Raw genomic sequence first — 25303 nt, forward strand, 5'->3', positions numbered from 1 at the left:
CAGGCCCTTAGGGCTTTTTGCAGGTCTTCTTTTTTGTTTAATCCGGTGGTCGCGATGCCTTTGTCTTTCCAAAACTGTTTTAGTTCCTTATGGGTATATTCCTCCAACCGTTCTTGTTGGAACTCCGCGGTTGGGGTGGTCTCTTGGTTGCTCATGGTTACTCTGTGTCTGGGTAGGTAGTGGGTGAGTTACTCGCTGTACGATTTGCGTTGGGTTTGGATCGCACCGCTGGCCACCAATGTTAGAAGGGCGACCTCCGGGGAGTCAGATGGTGTCGGACTGACCACCCCGAGAGGCACCGTTCCATAAGGAAGTAGCCGAGCGCCGCTGAGAAGCCTCCTGGGCGAGGTCCTTCTCCTAGGATCGTACAGCCAAGTAATCCCCTCCCACCACAAAGGGACACAATCAGGGTATCAATGCTCACAAGTCTTTATCAGAATTAAAGGCAGGTCTCCGTGGCAATATTTACAGGCGGATCAAGGGATCCAAAAGAGTCTCAGGGTTTGGTTAGGAACGGGGGTAGCGGGACAGTCTCAGTATCAGCCCGGGACGGGGACACCCTGCGCCCAGCTCTCGATCCTCGAGCTGGGGGGCTGCCGGGAGCCGGGGCGTCGTCCGCCGGGCTCCAGGGGTCGCTTCGGTGAGGTCGAGCCGCGACGAGGTCAGCAGGGCTCCGATAGTTGGTTCAGCGAGGTCGGGCCGCGATGATGTCAGCAGGGCTCCGATGTTCCGTGAGGGTCTTCTTCTCAACAAGGGGGAGCCGCGACGCAGTCAGCAGGGCTCGAGTTCCCAGTTCCAGGCAATGAGTCTCTCTCCGTAGGGTCAGCCGCGATCCAAACAGCAGGGCTCTGGACTCCAGGATACAACTGCTGTCCTGGTTGTGGGCTGCCCCAGATATATGGCTGGAGCCCTTTGATGTCCGGACCCTCGCGCCTGGGGGGGCCGGAGGGGCCGGGATGAGAGAGTCCAGACACCCAGTGGGGGGCGGAGCCATCGCCCAGGGAGGCCGGAGGGCGATCGGACCCAGGCGTCGGGGGCCGGCGGGAGGCCCCATCAAAACTCCCCTCCTCCGGGATCTGTGGAGTGGCCACTCGACCCCCTTGGGTCGGGTCTTGGCGCCTCGATGTCGGGGCTTCGCAGGGACCAAGGCCCGGGCGGGCCACGTCGCGTAGGCTGGTGGGGGTAGCGGGGTACAATCTCGGGGGCCCCGAAGGGTTGAGGTTGCCCCCATTTGGTCTGGTAGGAGGGTACGGGACCACGCCACGAGGCCGGGTCCAACACCAGGTCTAAAATGGGGGGCATGGTGAGCTAAAGAATGATGGAGTTAACCCAGATCTCTTGACTGGGGGTGAATGTTTTGATTTGTTCTGCATTCTGTCCCTCAATTGTGTGTCTTTTGCTTCCTCACCCTAAGTGCGCCGGGTATGCCCAGACGTGGGTCCCGGGCTCACTGTGCCACTTGAATCAAGCTATCCTGGCTGATGAGGGGTGAAACTCTGAAACTGGTCATAGGATGCTTGTTTCCGGTCCAGGGAGGACCTGGCTTGGCAGTTCTGGCTGGACTGTTCCCATGAGGCACAGGATCAAGACTGATTTGCCTATGGCCAGGTCCAAACTGGGGGCATGGTGAGCTAAAGAATGATGGATTTAACCTAGATCTCTTGACTGCGGGTGAATATTTTGATTTGTTCTGCATTCTGTCCCTCAATTGTGTGTCTTTTCCTTCCTCGCTCCAAATTGTGCACCGGGTATGCCCAGACATGGGTCCCGGGATCACTGTGCCACTGGAATCAAGCTATCCTGGCTGATATGGGGTGAAACACCGAAACCGGTCCTAAGATGCTTGTTTCCAGTCCTGGGAGGACCGGGCTTGGCAGTTCAGGCTGGACTGTTCCCATGAGGCACAGGGTCAAGACTGATTTCCATATGGCCAGGTCTAAACTAGGGTGGCATGGTGAGCTAAAGAATGATGGACTTAACCCATATCTTTTGACTGGGGCTGAATGTTTTGATTTGTTCTGCATTCCGTCCATCAATTGTGTGTCTTTTACTTCTAGAAAGTAGGCATTTTCTTGCGTAACGACTTTGTGTGCCTCTGCCTGTTTGTGTTTTGACTATCTGGTTTTGGAGTGACAGGTGCTGGGGATGTGCAATCGCTGTAGACAGCTACTGGGGGGTTGAGGTGTGCCTGTCCCTTCCTGGATGACTCAGAGCTGAGCTGTATAGACCTTGGCTCAATTTAGAGTAGTGGGAGGAGATTTCCTTGAACCTGAATAGGGGCTGTCTCCCTTGCCCAATGCTGTTTCCACCCCCTGTGGTCATACTGCACTAGTGAGGACAGAACTGGTTTCCACTATGCTCAGAGACCCTTGCACAAAGAGAACAAAGACATTTTGGGGTATAAGTATTAGACCTAAAACCCCGGAACTTGAGATTACTTCTGGACTCAAGAGGAACGTTTTCCAAGGAGAAGAGCTGCAGAGCTGTGTAGAGGAGTACTGCCCCTTTGCTGTTTGCTGTGTAGGGTTGGTCTGCAGCTGCTGTTTATACCAAGGGAAAGACAAAGACTGGAATTTTGCATTGCAACTGCCTGAAGAAGATCTCCAAGGGCCTCTGTGTGGTGGTCTCCTGTTCTGAAGTCTCAGGGACACAAATACTTCAACCCCAGCTCCACTGAACTCTGCTGCTGAGAGTTCTGACCTGCTAGGAGGTTCCTGTTCTAGTTCTGGACAACCTCTGGAGGTTGTACTTGCTGCTGGGGAGCTGGAAGAAACCTAAAGAAATGAAGAAATCGATGCATCACGCTTCTTGCAACTGTTTTTATGATGCAGCACCGCTGTGCGAAGAGAATCTCCCCTTATTGATCCTGCCAAAACCAAGGCAGCACCTGTTGCCGCTGCAAGTACCAACGAATCAGGGTATCGCGGCAAAAGAAACCGACACAGCACTGATCAACACCGCCGCATCGATCGCCGCCGCATCCTGGATTGCCACGCATCTCACTTAGACAGCAAGTTTCCCCATGCATCACCCACAGACCAGAACCGTCTTGGAGTTGACGCATCACTTCCCCCTACAGACTGGATTCGATGCATCACTTCTCCTGCGTGCAGTATTGCCTCCCTATGGTCTCAGGAACTGACGCATCTCTTTGTTTCTCGGTGCTTCCCATCTCTGTGGCTGTTTGGTCTTCTGAATTTTGACGCACCTACAGGTACTTTGTGAGAAATCACGCATCCATAGTTTTCTATTGACCCAGTTATTTGAAATCTTTTTAAAGTCATATTCTTATTACATGTATGTTGTTTTTTTGTTGTTTTCGTTTTGTTGAGTTTAGATAAAAAACTTTATTTTTCGAAACTGGTGTGGTGTCCATTTGTGGTGTTATCACTGTATTACTATGTGTTTTGTGTACCTGTCTGCTCTTGCCAAGCTACCCAGGGGGTGAGCAGGGGTTATTTAAAGTGAGGTTCTGTAATTCTCGAGTCTGACTCCATTTTGTTCTGTGCCTTCATTTTGTGTTGCCCTCACGTAGGCCTGTGAAGGTAGCCTGGCAAATAAAGTGGCCTGGCCTTCTTAGTTCATGTATACATTAACTAGGTTTCTTTTTGACTCTGAAATGAACTGTAAGAAACTGACCTCTGCACCTGAAACTGACCCCGCAAAGCCAATTTCCCTGATCGATCTTTGTCTGAGATTGCCAATCAATGTTCAGGACATCGTTAACTTTTAGTTTCCTTGCACATGCCTTATCTTGTTCAGCATCTGTTACCGTTTCTTTTTTTATGGTTCTTCATTACATGGGTTATGCTTTCAATTATAGGTTTGTCCGGCTTGTGGAGATTGAATTTGGGACATTCCTAATAATTAACTTTTGGGTTGGGATACTGTAAATTGAGTTTTTGTTATGTGACACTTTGTTTGAAAATGTACCTTATTGGCTAGAATTTTGCGCAGTGGGTGTACATTTATAATGTGAATATTGGATATAAAAGGAGACGTCTCGCCTTAGTAAAATGAGCTGTCTCCTGAGAATTTACACTGTGATGTATTTCTAGGATCACTGTTACTAGCTGCATCTAATAAACTTGGTCTCTGATGCCATCCAGAAGTATTCCGTGTCTCTGTATACCAAGACAGGTGAACTCGAAGATCTTAGGCATGTCCCTGACGCCGCTGGGTTAAACCCCGGTTCTTCAACTGGCACCCAACGCGGGGTGACTTCAGCGGTACTGGTCCAAGCCCGAAGATTGTGAGGAGCCCCGTGAGGAAATTCTGGAGGACGGCCGACACTTCATCGACCCCTGCATGTCGACGTGGACCGAAGGTTTTTTTCTGCGAGGCTTCCCCTTTCCGATGGCTGCGAAGGACTGCTGCCCTGACTGTCACCCAGTCTTGGACCCTCTTGTGATGATTTGTAAGGCGAGACGTTAGACGGTCTTCTGGTGGCGTGACAGACATTTTGTTTTGTTTCTTGGTTTTGATTCGGCCATTGCAATAGTCGAAGCCGGGGTGTTCTTATATTTGCGAGTGTATCATTTTTGATAACCCCTTGAAGTTTGAAGCAAGACTAGTGAGCTAAAAGATGCCTGGTTTTAGCAAATGTAGGAAATGGTTTTGTTGTAGTTGTAATAGGGATTCTCGATTGGAGGACTCGTGTCCGATACCTCCGGTTGGAACCCCAACTTATGAGCTCTATTCAAAGCATGGTGTAGGTCCCATTACCTTTAATGAAGTATGGGTCCGTTATACAAGGAAAGATGGTGTTTTACGATGGCCCCAACATGGTAGTTTTGAATCAGATGTTTTAGATAACCTAGAAGTTGCGCTATTTAAGAAGAAAGCCCGGCCGGCGATGTTTGACTCTTTCCGCCTTTGGCGTAAGGAAGCCAAACAGCGAGAAATTAAGCAAGCTAAGAGAGATAGGGAGGAAAGGAATATATCGGTAATGCAAGCTGCTAGGCAGTTTAAGGAAGATGAAGAAGATCGTGTGATTGAAGTGTCAGATAGACAACATTGCATGACCATTGACAAATGTTACCCGGCTTTGCCACCTCCCCTTTCAAATGTGACTGTAGACCCTGAAAAGGATCCTTTGATGTCACATTTACTGAGATTACCACCCCCTTATGTGCAGGGTGCTACTGCACCTCCGTTACCTCCAGTTGTTGCACCCCTTGTTGTCGTTCAACCCCCTGTTGTTGTTTAGCCACCCGTTGCTTCACAGGTGGTTCTTCCTCCCCCGGCGCAGCCCCCTCTAGGGCCGCCAGCCTTGCCACCAGCCTTGCCTCAAACTCCTTTGCCTTACACTTCTTGATCTTCGACTTCTCTTATTTCTGTCCCTACGTCTCTGTCACCTCAAAACACTTTGTCTCCTGTCCTCATGTCAACTTCTTCTCCTTCTGCTCGGCAACGAATGACTGAGACTGTCACTAGTCTTTTGTCTCCTTTCTTTGGGTCACTGAATATGACCCCTGTTTCTGAACGTAAGCAGAGACGTAGTCAGCTCCCTGGTCCCGAAGAGCGGGCAGTGTTAGATCTCCTTGCTCGTAGATGGGTTTCGAATACCTCCAAGTACAGTCCACAAGTGGTTATGGATATCTTCCAACAGTGGGAGGCACCAAAACAAAGGTATGTTTTTGATGTCATGTGTACCTTCCTTCGTCAGGAGTGGGAAGATAAGGAGTTGGGTTCAATTCCACTGGAATTGCTTAATGTTCAGTCTGAATTTGCTAAAGGGGCGATAGTGGGTTCCGATGTTGAGGAAGCAGTAGAGACACTACTCACTTTTAGGTCTAGACTTCCACCTCAGTCATTGTTCGAACCTGACCCTTCTATTAGGAGAAAAGTGAAGCAGTATCCTATGAGAGAGGGTCCCCCTGTATGGAGAGAGGCAGTTGTGGCTGATGCCGCTCATGGTATTGCGGCTGCACCGGCTCATTTTCAGCGAGTGTGGGTGCATGTCCCTTGGAAGAGAGCTGGGGTCCTGGCTCTTAAGCAGACTTTGCCTGACCCCCGTAAAAACCCTGCTGGTTATTATAAGGAGTTGTCTCAGACAGTTGATGCGTGTCTTATGAATTTAGCTGACATAGATATGTTGATGGGTAATGTAGTTCCTCAACCCTTGTGGGCGAAGATCCGTCACGAGGATCACGTGCCAGAGTTAGGAGATACGTGGGTTAATATTACTGCTGCAGATGGTCGGCAGGTAGGAGGTGCCAAACCTGAACCCTTAGTTGCAGAACTACCTGGTAGGATTATTAATTTAATGAAAACTATGATGCCTCCTCAGCGGGTGAATTGGGACAAGTTAGCAGCATGCAAACAAAAGAAAGACGAGAGTGTGTCTGATTTCTTCACTAGGTTTGAGGAAACATTCATTGATCATAGTGGTCAGGATATGAGTACAGAAGGTGGTCAGAGGTTGTTTGTAGATAAGTTTGTTTTTCATTTACTTCCTGAACTTTCTAATAAGTTAAAGGACTCTGAGAGTTCATGGGCTGTTTCTTCTTCGGCTCAGATATTGGCTACTGCACAATACTATGAGAATAGAGATAAAGATGAGAAGGATAAAGTAGAGAAGAAGACTAGAGAATTAAAAACGAAAGTTCTTCTGCAGCAGGCGTATCCGCCTCGCCCTAATCAGCGTCAGTTTCAGCAACCTTCCCAGTTTCAGCAACCCCCACAGTTTCAGAAACTGTTGCAGAAGCCTGAGTCTTTTGCTTCACGACTCCCGCTAGGCCCCAATCAGTGTGCTTATTGTAAAGAAGAAGGTCACTTCAAGAATAGTTGCCCGATCTTGCTACAGCGTGCGAATGGTATGTCTGGTCTGAGAGGTCGTGGTGGTTTCCAACAAGTACCTAGGGGTAGGGGACGTGGTACGTTTCCCCAAAATGAACTTTCCTTTTCCCCTCAGAATTCTATGAATTATTTTGACCAACAGAAGGTTCCGACCGTCCAGTCCGCTCAGTACTACACTGTTGATTATTATGTTGGAAGTGAGAGTGCTGCTTTTAATGATAGTTAGGACAGCCATGGACAAAGGGAGGGAGTAGTGTCAGTTCCAGTAGACCAGAGTGGACCTTATATTGAAGTGATTACATCAGGTGTGGCAGAACCTTTTCTTTTGGATACTGGTGCAGCAAAGAGTTCTATCATGCACTCTAAACTCCCCGGCGCACCTTTGTCTGGCTTGACCAATGTTTCAGTAGGATTTTCTGGCGCCCCGGTTCGTAATCCGGTTTCTTGTCCTTTGCCTCTTTCTATTGGTCCCTGTGAATTGGAGGCTCCCTTTATTCTAACGTCGGGCTGTGGCGAGAATCTGATGGGTTTGGACTTGTTGAAAAGATTGCATGCAACATTACATTGTTCTCCTTCGGGAGTACATCTTACGGTGGGTAAGAAAGTGATTTCCCCGATGTATCTGTCTAAGGATCGCCTTCCACTGGAAATGCGTTCTCTCCCTGATACACTTTGTTACCCTTAAGTTGAATGCTAAATTACCTCGCATTCCCCAGTACAAAATTTCCAGTGATGGAGAAAGAGCTCTTTTAGCGATTATCTATGATTTGGTTGAGAAAGGTGTGGTTGAAGAAACAAGAGGTAATGTGTGTAACAGTCCTGTTCTGCCTGTCCTTAAGCGTACTGACTCTTCTTAGCCACCTGTGTATCGGTTTGTGATCGACCTTCGAGAGGTCAATAAGATCGTTGTGCCACAGTTTCCTGTTGTCCCGGACATTACTGCTTTATTGACTATGATCCCTGCCTCAGCTGCTTGGTTTCTGTTATTGATCTGAAGAACGCTTTCTTCAGTATTCCGATTGCTGAGGAAAGTAGGGATATTTTTGGCTTCTCTTTAGGAGGCCGCAGTTTCCGGTTTAAGCGCGCTCCTCAAGGTTATTGTGAGAGGTTATTGTGAGAGTCCCTCCATTTACAGTCAGGCTTTGAAAACTCAGCTTGATACTCTTGCATTGCCTTCTGGTGTTACTCTTATCCAGTATGTTGATGATCTGTTGGTTGCTGCTGATGATGAACAGATTTGTAAAGAAGTTACTCTTTCTTTGTTGCGACACCTGTCTAACCTTCATCATAAAGTGTCACCTTCGAAGTTGCAGTATTGCCGCCAAGAAGTGACCTGCTTAGGTCATCTCTTGTCGAAGGAGGGAAGGCGATTGACCCCAGAGCGTATTCAAGCGATTGCCCAAATGACTGTGCCATGCACACAGAGAGAGGATTTCTTACTTCCCATGGTACGAAAATTCAGCATGGACAATTAGTGGGTGAACTTCTTGAATCACTTACTTTGCCGACCCAAATTGCGATAGTGAAGTGTAGTGCGCATAAGAAGGTTACCGATGATGTGGGTCAAGGGAATGCGTTTGCAGATGAAGTAGCGAGAGAAACGGCGAAAGATGTGACGAGTCGGATGTATGTTGCAGGTCCTGCCAGATGGGTTGTGAAAGGAGGAATGTGTGAAGATACAACAGAAAGTGTGAAGATGATTCAGGCAGAAGCTACTGAGAAAGAATTGAGTATGTGGAGAGAGAGTACGGGGATGTTGGATTCAACAGGCTGTTGGGTTGAGTTGTCAGAGCACCAGCGATGGTTGTTGCCGGATGCATATGTGCTTCCGGTGGTTACTATGGCTCATGGGTTGGCTCACATTAGTTCAAAAGGGATATGTAAGGTGTTGGCTCCGGTATGGCAGAATGGTGGAATTCCTAAGTGTGCTGAGAATTTGGTTAAACACTGCATGATTTGCTTGATGCATAATCCTGGAAAGGGAATCCCAACTCCAGCAGGTCATTTTGCTCCTCCAACGTATCCGTTCGAGGTGCTGCAGATAGACTATATTCATATGGAAAGATGCAATAACTTGAAGTATGTCCTTGTGGTTGTTTGTGCCTTTTCCAGATGGATAGAGGCCTACCCCCTAAAGGATAATACTGCCTTGTCTACAGCCAAGGTTTTGCTCAAAGAATTCTTTCCCAGATATGGCTTGCCGAGGATGGTATGGAGTGATAATGGAAGTGAATTCGTGGGTCAGATTATGAAGAAAGTATGTGCGGGTCTGGGTATCTGGCAGAAATTTCACGCTGCGAATCAGCCCCAGTCAGCAGGCCTGGTCGAGTGCTATAATGGCACTCTGAAGCTGAAGTTGGCCAAGGTGCAAGCGAGCTCTGGTCTTACATGGCCCGGTGCCTTACCATTGGCACTTTTGTCCACGAGAACGACAGTACATTCTCGCGTGGGACTTAGCCCATACGAGATTGTTTTTGGACGCCCGGCGAATGTCTGGGGTGTGCCGAGGCCTAAGAAGTACAGTGATATCGAGTACCCTATGTTGGTTGACTACTTACATGATTTGACTGTTAAATTGCGTGTTCTTCACCAACAGGTCCATGACACTTTGCCTTCAGCTTCTGTAGACGCAGGCCACATGATTCAACCTGGCGACTGGGTTCTAACCAAGAATTTCCAGATGTCAAAGAACTTGGAACCAAGATGGACCGGTCCATACCAAGTCCTGTTATCAACGCGGACTGCTATTAAGGTGTTCGGCAAGAAAAACTGGGTACATGGTACCCATTGTAAGAAGATACCTTTGCCCTTACTGTACGATAAGTGGGTCCGGGAAGGTGTTGCCGATTCCGAGAGTGAAAGGGTTCCGAGATTTGTACCTTTTAGCGATGCACATCTGGAATGGACTCAGTCAGAACGTGCGGATATAAAGTCTTGCAAGAAGTTGTGCCGCCGTGTTTGAGACTTGATACTACGCACCCAGAGACACTCTTTCAGGATCAAACTGTGCCTGGTAAAGAACGCTACAACTTAAGGTCTAAAAAGGACAAATAAAAAGTGAATTTTTTTGTGAATTACACTCTTTCAGACAAGAGACTATTTTTCTTTTTCTTTTTCGAACCACCATCCGGGTTCAGCTGCAGGGTCGCAGTATAAGAACTTAAGGGGTGGCCCGCGTATTGACGAAAGGTCTGCGGTTCTAGGGACGTCTAGGACGCCTGGACGCACACTTGAGTGAAGAAGGAAAATTGCCGCGAGCAGCACGTTAGAGTATGGAGTCTGTTGTAACTGAAAGAGATGTTGAGAGAATAGATCTTAAGATAAGATTTTGTACATTAATACATAGCAAATGTTTTATAATATTGTGCTTTTTGATGTTTTTAAGTATCCCATTAGCTTGTGTGGGTTGGACTGTCTATGCTACACAACAGACATCTGCACCCACCTCCCAACCTATGCTTTCTTTCACTACTGTTTCTTTGCACCAGTTTTATACGTTGCCTGAACATGAACAGACAAGGAGATCAGAATTTGTCAACAACTCGTTTATACAGTTGTTGCATCAGCATCAGTTAGTAGTAAATACCACTAATTGTTGGGTTTGTGGTCTTATGCCTCAAACGAAAGATAAAGGTATGCCATATTTGGTTTTGCCTTTTTCTTTTAATGGGTCTGTGTGGGCTTTTCAGACCATGTTTATCTATGCAAATGAGGTACGCCCCTTACGTTCCCTTAAAGATAACTCGAGCAATAGTGCCTTAATAAGGGGAATAGTAGCTATGATCCGAGATATTGATGCATATAATGCTATCCCTAAGGATGAGGTGCAGGCTTACGTTGGTTGGAACGTGACTGGATATAGTACCAGTTTGACAGAGAAGGAGAGACGAAAAAAGTCTCCCCCTATTTGGATTGTACCCCACCGAGGCCAGTTTTGTTTTCAAGGTAATGGTCAGAATCCGAAAGCTCAGCTAGGTAAGAGTGTGTGTGCTCAAACCTATGTCTATTCATCTCGGACTTCTCCACCGTTTGTGCCAGCTAAAGGCACATATTTTGTTTGTCATGACAGAGCCTACACATGGTTGCCACCTGATTTTTCAGAAACGTGTTATGTGGTGTTTCTACTTCCCCCTACATACACTACTGCTTCAGACTATCATAGAACGAGATATGGTAGAGGTGTCTTCAATAAGGAAGATACCGCAGCACACGAAGTAGGAGATTTCTTCAAGGGCTTCTTGCCCTTTTGGGGTCCTATGATCAATAGTAGGCATATTCGACAGCTTATCCGCGTTGTTGAAGCTACTATTAATGAGACAGCAGGTGCTCTTAGTAATGTTACAGCTGAGCTTCAAGCGGACCGCCTTATGACTTTGCAGAACCGTATGGTATTAGACATCATACTTGCAGATCGAGGAGGAGTATGTAAATTGATTGGATCCAGTTGCTGTGTTTACATACCAGATAATGCCCCTACAGTGTACAAAGCCATCTCTAGGTTGTATAAAATCTCTGACTCTATCCATGTAGACAAAGGAGACTGGTCATTGATGGGATGGTTTTGGGGACTGCTGTCCAAATGGGGATGGAAGATTTTGACATTCCTTGGTATGGTTTTAACCATCCTTTTCTCTTGTTGTCTTTGCATCCAGTGTGGTCCCGCCATTTGTAGTCTTTGTGCTACTATGTGTGTTCGGAGACCTCTCCCGAGAGAAGTAGAGAATAATAAGATGATGCTACAGCAACACCTTGATGGCCTAATGAATATCGACATAGACCTAGATTCAGATTAACATGAGTCTTAGGTTATTGCCTACGTCATGGCAAAAGGAGGGTCTGAGGCTCTGTAATTCTCGAGTCTGACTCCATTTTGTTCTGTGCCACCATTTTGTGTTGCCCTCACGTAGGCCTGTGAAGGTAGCCTGGCGAATAAAGTGGCCTGGCCTTCTTAGTTCATGTATACATTAACTAGGTTTCTTTTTGACTCTGAAATGAACTGTAAGAAACTGACCTCTGCACCTGAAACTGACCCCGCAAAGCCAATTTCCCTGATCGATCTTTGTCTGAGATTGCCAATCAATGTTCAGGACATCGTTAACTTTTAGTTTCCTTGCACATGCCTTATCTTGTTCAGCATCTGTTACCGTTTCTTTTTTTATGTTTCTTCATTACATGGGTTATGCTTTCAATTATAGGTTTGTCCGGCTTGTGGAGATTGAATTTCGGACATTCCTAATATTTAACTTTTGGGTTGGGATACTGTAAATTGAGTTTTTGTTATGTGACACTTTGTTTGAAAATGTACCTTATTGGCTAGAATTTTGTGCAGTGGGTGTACTTTTATAATGTGAATATTGGGTATAAAAGGAGACGTCTCGCCTTAGTAAAATGAGCAGTCTCTTGAGAATTTACACCGTGATGTATTTCTAGGATCACTGTTACTAGCTGCAGCTAATAAACTTGGTCTCTGATGCCATCCAGAAGTATTCCGTGTCTCTGTATACCAAGACAGGTGAACTCGAAGATCTTAGGCGTGTCCCTGACGCCGCTGGGTTAAACCCCGGTTCTTCAAAAGTGTGTATCCCCCTTTCCCTGACTAGAAGCATGGGTACCTATTTGGACAAAGATACCCACCTCTGCCAACTAGAGACCCCCATTTCTAACACACATAATTTGAGGCTCCTAATGTAAGATAAAGACTCCTTGTCCTACTGCATTATTCAAGTTGTCGCAAGGCAACACAATACGCACTCTACATCACACATTTTAGAATTGTTTTTGTGTAGGAATGTGACCCTTCCTGTATAACAACATTCCTGCCTGTAATGCAGGCACCCGGCAGCATGGCACAAGAGTGCTTGGATTGGCATTAGGCAGCCTCAAGTGCACAAGGCACAAAGAGAGCCGAAGAGCATCATATCTTCTCGGATTTGGCGCTGTTCAGATCGCTCTCATTTACAACCCAGTGTAGCAAATGTACTCGTGAGCCTGCGCTGCATAAACCTTTGTAAATATATCCCTTCATGCATAAGGAGTACCTGGCACTATGGTGGAAGCATGTCATGCACCTCACCTCATACATCCCTAACGGTCTTCAACCAACTAGTAACTCTACAATCACGCACTCTGCAAATCAGAGCTCTTAGGTACCCCATTAGGCGTATGAAGTGCAATATATATGTTACAGTAAAACACAAATGTTAACAATAAAAGAAGACATTACATACAATATGACTGGCAACACGTTATTATAGAAAAATCAGAACAACTAAAGTTAAAGTATGATTTGATTGCCAGTTTTTACTGGTTAGGGGACCCATAGGGGCAGTGTTTTTCTGCATTTATTCACTATTTATTATCATTATGACGAATAATCATTCTAAGTCCAGAGCGATCATAGTAAGAGTTGTTTGTGTTATGCTTAGATTTATGTTTCTGTTTGAAGCATTTTTAGAGTGCAAAGCTGTTAACCTGGGTTACCCATTGCTACCTGAACCAGCAACCTGAAAGCAAATGTGCACTAGATTAAGCAGCTAAAACCCTCGCTGAACCCCCCCTTGCCTGGGATTCCTTGAACCGAGGGCACAAGCTGGTCTCAGTTCTGCTGATCTCTGATTCCTTGGTAGAAAGTAAGGATGAATCATTTCTTGGATGGACAAGGGCCCAATTTTCAGAGAATGTCTGAGAGACAAGGCACAACGCTTTTAATTTAATTCACTCGTCAATCGTCAACCACTGAAACTGCATCAGGTGAGCGGAAACTGATGCATCTCGTGGAATCCTTTGTAAAAGACGCGTGGCTGCATTCCGGACTGTGGAGTTCCAAGATCAGAAGAAGGGACATTACAGTAGTGCAGACGAGAGGTTTAATAATCTGTACCACTTTTTTCTGAGTATAGATCAGTAAATCATCCATAATTTTATTACGACCCCTAAGTAGACCAAAGCAACGGGCAGATCCCTTTTTCTCTTGACAATTGATTTCCTACCGCCATCACCTCTGTCTTGGTCATCATTTAGTTTTAAGCAGTTAGCATTCCACCAGCTGGCTACAGCTGTTAAGCCCTTTTTTAGCCAATCTGTATTCTTCCCTAAATTAAGAGATAGCAACCAACTGGTGCAATCCGTGTATGACACACATGATAGTCCGAGGGAAACCACAATGTCAGCTAATGGTCGAGCATACACATTAAAGTGTGTTGGAGTCAGGGAGGAACCCGGAGGGACACCACACAAAATGGGCATAGTGGAGGAAAAGAATGGTGTCTCTGCCACCGGGAAGTGGGGTGACTAAGAAAGGGAACAAACCATTTAAGAGGTGTCTTTCAAATGTCACACTTTAATAATTGGTGAAGGAGCAGGTTGTGAGAAGAGGTGGGTGGAGTGTAGGGGCGTTGAGGGTTTTTTAGGTTTCTGGGATTGGTGGAGTTAGGGGTAGAAAGGTTTTTAGGGTTCAGGGATTGGTGTCGTTTAAGCATGGTGAGGGGTGCTTAGTGGGTCTTAGGTGGCAAGGATGGATTGCGTTTAGGGGTTTGGATGGGCCGGGCTGGATGCTGTTTACTGGTGGTGAAGAGTCAGCGAATTAAAACATTGGAAGCAATTGTTTGAGATAAATCTGAAATGAAGCCCCCTGAAGTAAAGCACTGAAATAAACACCTCCAACAAACCTGTTTCTGAAAGTAAGACCTACTATTGTATTTACACCTTAAAAAGTAAGAATGTAGGAGCCAATTTTAAACACTAAGACTTTTTATGAATTAGTTGTTATGAATTGGTAAATGCCATTCATTCTGAACAGTTTAGGGGAATGGGCTTCTCAGCAATTGTATCCATGAAATCATTTTTTAACAAAGACATCCAACCGCTGGAGAGTGGTAGAGGTTCCGAAGGCATTTTAATGGCGGTGGTGGATAAAAAGAAGGTGACAATCTATGTGTTACCTAGAATAGCCAGGCATGAATGAGTCTGCAAGTGTATTAACGGAGGCAGAATGCACACATTTTCTAATGGCTTGTGGGTCGTCACATAAGGAACTATTTTCCATCCACAGCAGAAGAAAACAAAAAATACAAATGAAAATTCATATTCACCCAGGCGTAACTCTAGTGGGTTTGCCACAATGAAGTCCTTGCACACACGAGAAACCACAAATAAACTATAGAAACCATGAACAAATATAGATTCTGTGAATAAGGCCGAAGTCTTTGCAAGACACTTGTCGACGCCTGTACAAAATGTTCTATTTCTTTGTGAATCACCTCCATTGCCCCCTACCCGTCCCTCATGCTAATACAAACATTACTCTACCCATTGCTCGCATCACCCATTGTATCCAACTTGGATTTTGTTAATTTCTCCTTGCTTCGTTTACTATACATCACAGAAATTGTGTTTAGTTTATACTCTGAAGATCGTGTAATGTTTCCAAACATGTACTGTGACCTTCAAGCAGACATTTTAATACTTACAGGGCCAAATACGCCTTCCATCCTCCAAAGGTGGATATGTGAGTGACACTGAGGAGCATATTACAATAGAAGGGACAGAGTTTGGCGTTAGCCTTCTTGGCTAAAGGCCGCACTCCGCCACTTCTGGAACACAATATGGTGCATCTCTGCTTTTCTCCCTGTGCTGGACTAAATGTAGCTCCCTATCGCCCGTGCAGGCACCCTTGCAACATGCTGCAAAGATCTCTGCGCTGCAGGGGAAGATTGTTTTATGTGCAGGAAGGTGCACATAAACAATCTTTAAATGGCATAGTGTAGCTTGTGTGTGTGCTGCTTGATGCAGCACACCTAGAAGTTGCAAAATGTCATTTTTTTAACGATTGTTTATGTGCAGGAAGGGCCTCTCCCTGCACATGAACAATCAATGGCGTTTTGCTATTTCCATGTGTGCTTCACAATGCACCACACACGGAAACAGCAAAAATGAGGAGAAATTAAACGTTTCTCCTCGTTGTGCCAGGGTTAGACCAGGTTTTCCCTGGTCTTAATTTTGCTGCTCCCTCATATTTACACCAGCCTGTAAATATAGGTCGGTGTCAAAATCAATGGGTGTTGCTGTGGAACACCCCCGTTAACGCTGCCTTGTAAATAAGGTGAAACCCCTGTTGTCACCACAACGTCAATAAAAGTGACGTTGTGGTAGCCATAGGGACTTGAAAATATGCCTCTAAATTAGATAATAGTAGACTGCAGTATTAATTAAGCAGCGCTTAAATGTAGTTCAAGTCAAGCTTAGTTTCACTTAATTAAAACCATAAAATAAAATTTCTAACAACCGGTGTGTGCCATGGGAAATGAGTGTTTAAAAAACATACAAAGCCATGATAAAATGATATCAAACAGATGGATGAAAACGAAGAGTTCTTCAGGGAGACAGCTGAATGTTAACTTAATATAGTTCTCATTTGCATGTTTCACGGTGTGATGTCCTTAACGTGAGTAAATTCCATTTGTGAAACTTTTCATTAGATCTGAGAATGTATTTGTTCACGATCTGAATGCAATGATTTAAAAGGATAGTGAGCTCGAGAATGACACACTTTGGAATGAGTGACAGTGAACGAAGTCTAACCTGTAGATTTACTTTGATGCCTTCAAGTTCTTTGGATGTTTTCGAAAGCTGGCGAAGGATGTTGCTTCTCTCCACAAACACTTCTTTTAGCTGTTTTTCCAATTCCTCATAGCCCCGTCTATGTAAAGGGAACAATCAGATTACCTATTAAAATTCTCACCGGAAACAGTACTTTTATCGCCACATGCCATTTGATCAATATATATCAACTTTAATAAAATGTATTAAAATAGAGCAATATTAGACTAAGAGGTCTAACAAAAACTCAGCGAGTGAACCAGAAGTGAAGTCATTCTGCATAAAGACCTATTGAATCAGAGCTGCAACATCATTATGTAGTAGCAGATGCCAAGTTTTCAACCCTTGCCCAGACTAATGTTCATAGCCACAAGTGTACCCTTGGACACCATATTTGAAACAAGCTCTGTACTCTTTCATTACTCCCATCTTCTTCCCCACTCTTTTAATTTGCCCACACATTAGTTTACACGTTTTAGCAATTAACAGATATTCATTTGCAAGTAGGAAGGCAGTCTCCAGTGTTGGAACTAGCCCTTTTTGCAGGATTATTCCGAAACTTTCTGTCTTCACCTATATTTTTTCTGACCTGTTTCTGTTGGTTTTATGACTATGGGAACTTTACCACAGCTGATCAGTGCTAAAGTGCATGTGCTCTCTTTTGTAAACTTGGTAAGATGGGTCTACACCTGTTTGGCATATTTAATGTACATGCAAGTCCCTCATATAGTAGTATCCCAGATGCCTTGGGCCTGTAGATTAAATGCTATTAGTGGGCCTTTAGCGCTGCTTGTGCCACCTAATGAAGTGGTCTTTTAAACCTGTTTCAGGCCTCTGCTGGTGCGCACACACTTTACTGCCACAGTGACGTGGCATTTAAAGTGTTTGCCACTTCTAAAACTCCCTTCTTACTACATATAGGTCACACCTAGGGTAGGCCTTAGATAGCCACATGGCCAGGGTGCTGTGTAGTTAAAAGGCAGGACACGTGCCGTTGCTGTGTGGCATGTCCTGGGAGTGACAACCAGCCTATGTGGTTTCTCACTGTTGTGAGGCTGCCCTCTCATAGGTTTGCATTGGGAATTCCCTGATATATGCTTCAGTGGTAATTTCTGATATGAAAGGGGTAGTGTGGCCATGTTTGGTATGTTTGGAATTGCAGTAATATATCCCACTTATTGGTGAAAGTGGATTTGTTATTACTATTTTAAAAATGCCACTTTTTGAAGTGGGCATTTCTGCGTGCTTTTGATTCTTTGTGCCCTGCCTGGTTATTTATTCAACATCTGGTTTAGGCTGACTGGAGAAGGGGATGTGCATTTACACTAGAAAGTCACAAGAGGGTTGAGGTGTGTCCTGCCTTTCCTGCATGACTCAGAGCTGGACTGAACAGACCTTCTCTGCATTTAGAGTGGTGGAAGGAGTTCCCCTTGCACCTGACTAGGCCTGGTCTGCATTTAGAGGGGTGGGAGAAGTTGCACTTGCACCTGAATAGGGCTGTGCCTTACTTTCACAATTCTGTCTCGGCCCCCTTGTAGTGTGTCTGGAGCCAGAGCTTGGGATTAAATAGGGGTGTCGTGCACTTCTGAAAGTTGATTGAAGAGCCCTCAGAACAAAGACTTTTGGACTGTAAGTACAGGGGCTGTGACCCCATGAATTTTAGTCACTGCATGGACTTGAAACCAGACGCCGCTGGTTCTACACTAGAGGACTGTGGACTGCCAGGAGGAACTACCTTGGGATTTGATTACTCTGAAAGTGCTAACCTGCTGCCTGCGGGACTGAAATAAGGACTGCCACTTTGCTTTAAGGACCCTTATAATATAATAATTTGCATTTGTAAAGTGCAAACATATCACCCCTCGAGGGTTTCAAGGAGCTGTCGGTGAGATTGAATGAGCTATTGCCCAGGGTCACATGATGCCGAGCTGAGCCGGTGATTGAACCGCGACCCTGCGGTCAGGAATCCGCCACTCTGGCAGCTGCGTCCCACCTCTCTCTTCTGCAAATGGAAACTCATTCTTCCCCTTTAAATTGTTGGGAAACGGAGCACTACTAGAACGCTAGGAAAAATCTGTATGTCTTGAAGTCAGGAGCACTATTAGAAACTGACCAAAAATCGTTTCCAGTTTAGTTTTTTCATCTCATAAAAATAGAGAAAGCATTGTGTTTATTACACTGCCAAGGGAATAGGATGCTTGCAATTGACCAAGTGCTGCCCTCTTGGAAAGCATTGAAGATTATTCAGCCTGTTTTGTAGAAAAGAAAAGGTGAACAGCAGGGCACTAATACCTATTAGGTTGAACACAGATTGCTCCCACTTGAATATACATAAGCATCTGCTGTCTGCAATTGTGTGGAGAGAAAGTTCATTACTTGGTACTTTGAGGCCACGGATCCTTTGCACGAAGGAGTCGTTTACTGCTGGTTAAGTGCTACAGAAGACTGGTACTTGAAACAGGAAGATCCTTAAAATGCATCCAACGTCTAAACGGAGCTGTGATGTTTTAGCAAGTTCAATCCCAATAAAATACACAATGGAACGGAGTGCAGCATTCAGGTATAAACGAGTTGCAGTCTCAGTTTGAAAAAACAATTGTGGAGCGCCTATATGGAATGCTTAGCCCCTCTGTGCACTAGCTGTGGTCACCATAGCAGGCGTAAGTGCTGACAGCTTTCTCCAAAACAATTCATCGGCAAATCAGGGGTTTGCTACATTCTCACACAAATGGATATTTGAAATAACATTTAAATTGCTGTAAAGTTTTGAGTCTGCCTTCAGTTTGAGTAAAATGTAATTCACGACAATTATGGCGCTGTAGTAAAACTATCACCTGCCCATAACCAAATAAGTTATATAGGGGCATATTAACAAGCCAGGCGATAAAATTATCGCCGCTTTAGCGGCAGAAAACTGCCCCTAAAACGGCGATAATGGGCTTGATAATATGCTCTGTGGAATTCCAATTGAAGCCCATGTTAAATGTGAAGGACATCTAACATGGGCCTCAATTGGAATTCCATAGGGCATATTATCAAGCCCATTATCGCCGTTTTAGCGGCAGTTTTCTGCCGCTAAAGCGGCGATAATTTTATCGCCTGGCTTGTTAATATGCCCCTCAATTCGGTACCAACATCATGCAATGGTTTCTTACAGACAGTTGTTGCAGTTATTACGAATTTTAAAAAAGCATGTACTAGCAAAGCCAATAGGCCTCAGTTCTAAACGGACAAGCTGCTGGAACTACCAATGCTTTTTATCTCGGCATTCCCATGTACTCGTGGAGATGCATAGCAGCCGACCTTCATATGTCCATTTTGCTATTTTTTATTTGCCACTCGAATATGGTTGATGCATTACTTTTTAAAAGCAATGTTTAAAATACAACGCAAGAGTATGTGAGTGAATAAAAGTTGTCAATAACTAAACATTCGCATTACCCAAGACTCGGCCTACATATCTAGGCAACTAGATGAATTTAACAGAGCTAGTGAGATAGAATTAAAGTGAGGTTAAAGAAAATCAACTTTCAGAAGTCTATGGATTGCCCAGGTCTAAAAACGGACACGTCTTATATACTGAGCTAGTCAAACAGGATCAAAACAATAGGGAAGTCGAGGAACAGGAAATCATTGTGCAAATATTCTTTATGTAAGTCCTGTACACCGTGGCTTATACACCTCCCATGATGTACGCTGTCACTATGTTTAATCAGCAAGTTGTCCAAAGGCACAAGTTGCCTTTCGAGACACTAAGTACATCTGGCAATGGTAAATGTCTCATTTGGTACCTCATAGCATCATTCAAACATGCTGTCAAGTGCACTGAGGTTTATGCTGTTTGCCTGTCTATATTTTGTTCTTGCAACCTATGTATAATAGAAATCATGCATATTTTACCGATTTTTAATAATAAATGTTTCTTAATGGAGGTTCTCAAAGACCTGGCAACCTCGGGAGTTCTTTCCTGTTAGTGATATAATGGATTTATCTTATGCCAGTGATGTGCAAAATGTGCTTGTACACATAGGTCGTATAGATCAGGATAAGATGTCTTAAAGATACCCCGGTAGAAGGGGAATATCAACGTGTCCCATTACTTGTTACCCATATACCCACCCGCATCAGCATATCAGCTACGTTTTTAGCCTGCGGAAGAAGGTTGGAAGAAAGCCAGAGGGATATTGATGAAGAAGTGGAGAAGCTAGGGAAGAATGATCATTTTTTGTAGTCAGTGTTCTGGATCATTGACACCCCATAGTGCTCCAATGTTGAGTCTAGATTTATATTGAGGCACAGTATTAAACAGTGTTATCATCTCGTTCCCACTGGTAATCCAGTGTAAGCTGTTGCTTGGCACCAGTGAGCGGAAAGATCTGGGACTTGGATCAATTGATCTTCGGGCTCCTTAAGTAAAGTGTCATATCATCCGTTTATACCGATAGTAATATGTAACATTTGTAATAGCAAAGCACTTACTCGTCATGATGCTGCATGATCTTGGCCGTGAGTAGCTTGTGGGCTGGAGCAAATTGGATAGCTGATAGCGGGCAGCTCTGGTAATTGGTAAAGGTTGAGAGCTGACATTGTTAATGCGAAGACAAGAAGATTCGGCAATTTGTAGTTATTGGATCCAAGCAACAAAACGACTGGGCAACCCCAAACATGCAAGGGTTATGAAAAGGTACTTCCATACTAGCGAGTCAAAAGCTTTGGTACCGTCTAAGAAGATAGCCGCCAAATCTGTGGCACATTCCATGTCATTAAGCAATGCAAACAGGGTGTGAAAATTGTGTGGATGTGGAGCTGCATGGGATAAAACCAGACTTATCTGGTCTAACCAGGCAGGTAGCTGCAGGGTAAGTTGTTTCAAAATGAGTTTTGCAGCAAAATGTTGTGACCTTATTGATTAATGAAAGGTGCTGGTAGGAATTGCATTTATGGGGCGGCTAATCGGGTTTAAGCAGATGTATTATTGATGCTTCGCTCATAGATTGAGACAATATTTTCCTCCTGCGTGTGTCTTTGTGTATGTCTAACAAGTATAGAACCAGGATATATGTATTTCACTTAAAAACTTTGTCAGGAAAGCCATTGAGCCCTGAGGCTTTACCAGACTCAAGTCCCTTTTTGGCAGCTTGTATTTCGTCAAGTTCAAACAGTTGCAGTATGAATGCCCTGCGTTGTCCCCCCATCCACGCTATGGCAGCGTCCTTGAAGCAGTCCACCAACTGCATAGGGAATAAAATGGATTGAGAAGTGTAAAGGTCAGAATAATAACTGGCACATATGGTTAGTATTTGATCAGTGCCCTGAAGGCGGCAGCCAGCTGTGTCCTCAATTCCAATATTGTTTGTTGGTGACCCATGGGCGTTTGAACATTATCACTCATGATCTTTCAGGATGCTCGCCCTCTCTGTAGGAACAAGCTTTGGCTTATTTACTTTTCGAATTTTCACTCTCTTTCCACTATGTCATTATATACCAATAGCACATTTTGGAACTGTGCTAGTGTTTGTACATTCTCATTTCCCACTTTTAGACCTGGCATCCTTGGCGTGGTTTTCCCCTAACATTTTGCCATCATACCTCCTGTTTAGCTGACTTTGTTTTGGCTTGCTTTAGGACTCTGCGCACCAGTGCTAGATTTCTTTTAGTCTATCCCTAAATAATGGTAGAATTGGCTTATGCTGGATTGGCATAGTTAATGTATTTGTAAGTCCTTGGGAACGTGGCACTAGTTGTGCCCAGGGCATGTAAATTAAATGCTGCTAGTTGGCCTGCTCACTGATTGTACCACCCACTTAACTAGCACTTCCCAAGTCTGCCATCGCATACAATTTAAGCTGCCATTTCGACTTGGCAAAATATACCTTTGCCAGACACAAATCTTCCTTTTTACCTTCATATAGGTTACCCCTAGTGTTGACCCTGGACACCCCAGAGGGCAGAGAACAAAGTATAAAAAAACAGAGTCTTGTACTTTTAAGTTGTACATGTCCTAGTTGTGAAAAACCCCTTAATTTCATTTTCACCACTGCAAGGCCTAACTCTCCCATAGGAAAGCTGTAATATCCAAATGGGGACAGGTAACCAGTTCATGTTTGGTGTCTTTGGAATTATAATGAAAAATCCTAATTTAAGGTGAAGTTAGATTTCAAATTACAATTTTGAAAATTTACAAAGTTGCTGCATAAACAAATGATGGATGAAATGTTGAACAAATCAAGCATTTACCCCCAGGCAAGAGATCTGGGTACAATCTATCTGGCTTCTGCTCACCATGCCACCCCAGTTTGGACACAGCCACATGCAAATCAGTCTTGGCTCTGCTCCTCATGGGAACAGTCCAGCCTGAACTGGCAAGCCAGGTCCTCCCTGTACCAGAAACACTGATCCTGGGACTGGTTTTGGGGTATGATCTCTTATCAGCCAATCTAGCTTAAATCCAGTGGCACAGCAAACAAGGGAACCCATGTCTCGGCATACCATCCATCAATTGTTCTTATAGCTTTTGCCACCTTGAGTGGGAAGGGTATGCTCAGATGTGGGTCCCGTGCTCACTATGCCACTGGATTCAAGCTTGCCTGGCTAACGGGGGCAAGACAAATGATTTTCCCTCATCATTAGCCATAATCAAATCAGTGAGAGTAAGGAGTGGATTTTCAAAAATATTTTGCTGGTTTAGCTTCACAAAAGTAATGCTCACCAACACCAAATGCCTTTTTACTAACTTACTTTCCAGTGCAAATCAAAAGCAGCACAAAGCATTACATTGCATTACTTACCGTTAAGGGGATGTTACATGGGTGGTAAATGGGTGTTTCCATGCAAACACCCATGCCTTTTGATGCAAAACCCTATCTACAAACAATTGTAGACAGGGTTTAGTGCCAAAAGTTAACATCCTTTCTTTTCCTATTTTGCATGCATACTGCATTGTGCAGCACACATTCGAAGTGGGACAAATTGTTTAAAATTGTCTAGGCATAGTATTTTGTACAGGATAGCCTTTCTGTCCAGAACCTATGCTAAACTCAGGCGAGCACCTTAGCGCTAAGGTCTGTGCCTGGCGTACGGCACCTGAAATTAAGCTGGGGCTAGGAAGAGGGGAGGAGAGAGACATATTTCTGTATATATGGCGCTCTACCTTATCAATATTATTTTTTAAACTGAAAAGGTAATTGAGTAGGCAGCACAGATAAGAAGTAAAGCATTTTTGGAGCAATTACCATTTTTATAGATTATATTTTTCCCCACAAAATAGATGTAAAGAGGACCACATATGCAATGTATCTTTATTATGATTAAGAATGTAATCACAGTGCAAAGTAATTTTTTAACAGAGTGAGAAATTAGAATACCTAGATAATGTGAAGCTTAGCAACGGAGGAATGCAGGAGTCAGATTCACTAATATACAAAAAAGAATATTGTCAGCATATACTGAAGTTTTTATAGTAACATTATCAATAATAAGACCTTCTATTTCATTAGACTTCCTGATTGCAAAGAGTAGCGGTTCAATAGCAAGGAGAAAAAGCAATGTTGATAAGGGGCATCCTTGTCTAATGCCTCTAAAAAGATAAAAAGTCTTAGAAAGTTCGCCATTAATGAAAAGTCTGGCAGATGGACTTGAAGACAGTGCTGATATCAGACGAACAAATGTACTGCCAAAATTGAATGCAGAAAAGATTTGAAATATTTAATGCCAATGGACTTTATCAAAAACCTTTTCAGCATCAAGTGCCAGGACTCCGGGGGGAAGACAAAAAGATGGGCTAGATTCAATTGCATGGGATAATAATCTAGTGTGATCAACTGAGTGTCTCAGTTTCATGAAACTAGATTAGTCCACATGAAGAACAGAACAAGAATAGAAGATAATCTGGTATCTAGAATTTTTACAAAAAGATTACAGTCCTGATTAATTAAAGGTATAGGACAGATTTTTGAAACTTTGGGGAGATCTTTGCTGGGTTTGTGAGAACAATGATTTAGGCTTTATTGAAGGAGCCAGAATTCGTTCCCAAAATACTAAAGTTCATAAATAGTTTAGGTAGGTGAGATACAAGGTGAGGAAAACATTCTTAATAACATTTAGGAGGAATACCATTTGGAACAGGAGATTTAAGTGATTTTAGGGACCTTATGGCTGACTCAATCTCTTCTAAAGCAATCAGCAAATCAAGTTTAGCTGTAACTGATTGAGAAATGTTCGTAAACTACAGAACTCTAAAAATGTATCAACAGTATGAGTATCAGTAGGTGAGGGATCACTGCTTAAGGTGCAATAAAATACCAAGAATGTATTAACAATATCTTTGTAGGTTAATGCAATGTTCCCATTTGGACAACGAATTGCATTGATTTGGTTTTTATCTCTTTTAATACGAAGATAATTTGCTAAGAGGCTTCCAGATCTGTTAGCACTGAAACAGAATTAGAAATAAGAAAGATTCGTTAGAATTCACAATTTTTGACTTGACTGTAGGTAGTTGCTTGCTTGTGCTTGTTATTATTAATAGCATGCACATTTTTCTACTGAATGTTATATACAATACTGTAAAAACATCAAAAAAGAAAAAGGAAATGATGCAGAAAGGAATAAATAAAAGTCACCACAATAGAAGTAGGTGCAGCAGCTAAATTCAGCTGTGGGAGTGGTCTAGGCCTTAGCTGTGCCCTTTCCTTAAAGCAGCTCCACCTTCCTGACAGGAACTTCAGCAGCAGTATGAAGAGGAGACCGGGCAGCTGATAAACAATCTGTCCATGAGGAAATCTCAATTAAAACCACCAACAAAGGAATCCAAGCAAAGGGGTGATAAATAAACACTATCAGGTAAAGAAGATAAGGGGAAATTAGCCTAAAGTATGTTAAATAATCGTCGATAAGAGTGGACACA

General features: G+C 44.0%; 1 protein-coding gene across 2 annotated transcripts in view; it reads right to left on the reverse strand.

Annotated features, from left to right (window-relative positions):
• Positions 1–25303, reverse strand: part of LUZP2 (leucine zipper protein 2) — a 1193026-nt gene that overhangs the window by 784141 nt on the left and 383582 nt on the right. For both annotated transcript variants that reach the window (XM_085646302.1, XM_085646301.1), the window contains exon 2: positions 16381–16498. In XM_085646302.1, the coding sequence (XP_085502428.1) occupies positions 16381–16498 (118 nt within the window). The remainder of the gene's footprint in view (positions 1–16380; positions 16499–25303) is intronic.

The sequence above is a fragment of the Triturus cristatus genome, chromosome 3_1, assembly GCF_964204655.1.
Source record: "Triturus cristatus chromosome 3_1, aTriCri1.1, whole genome shotgun sequence".
Taxonomy (NCBI): Eukaryota; Metazoa; Chordata; class Amphibia; order Caudata; family Salamandridae; genus Triturus; species Triturus cristatus.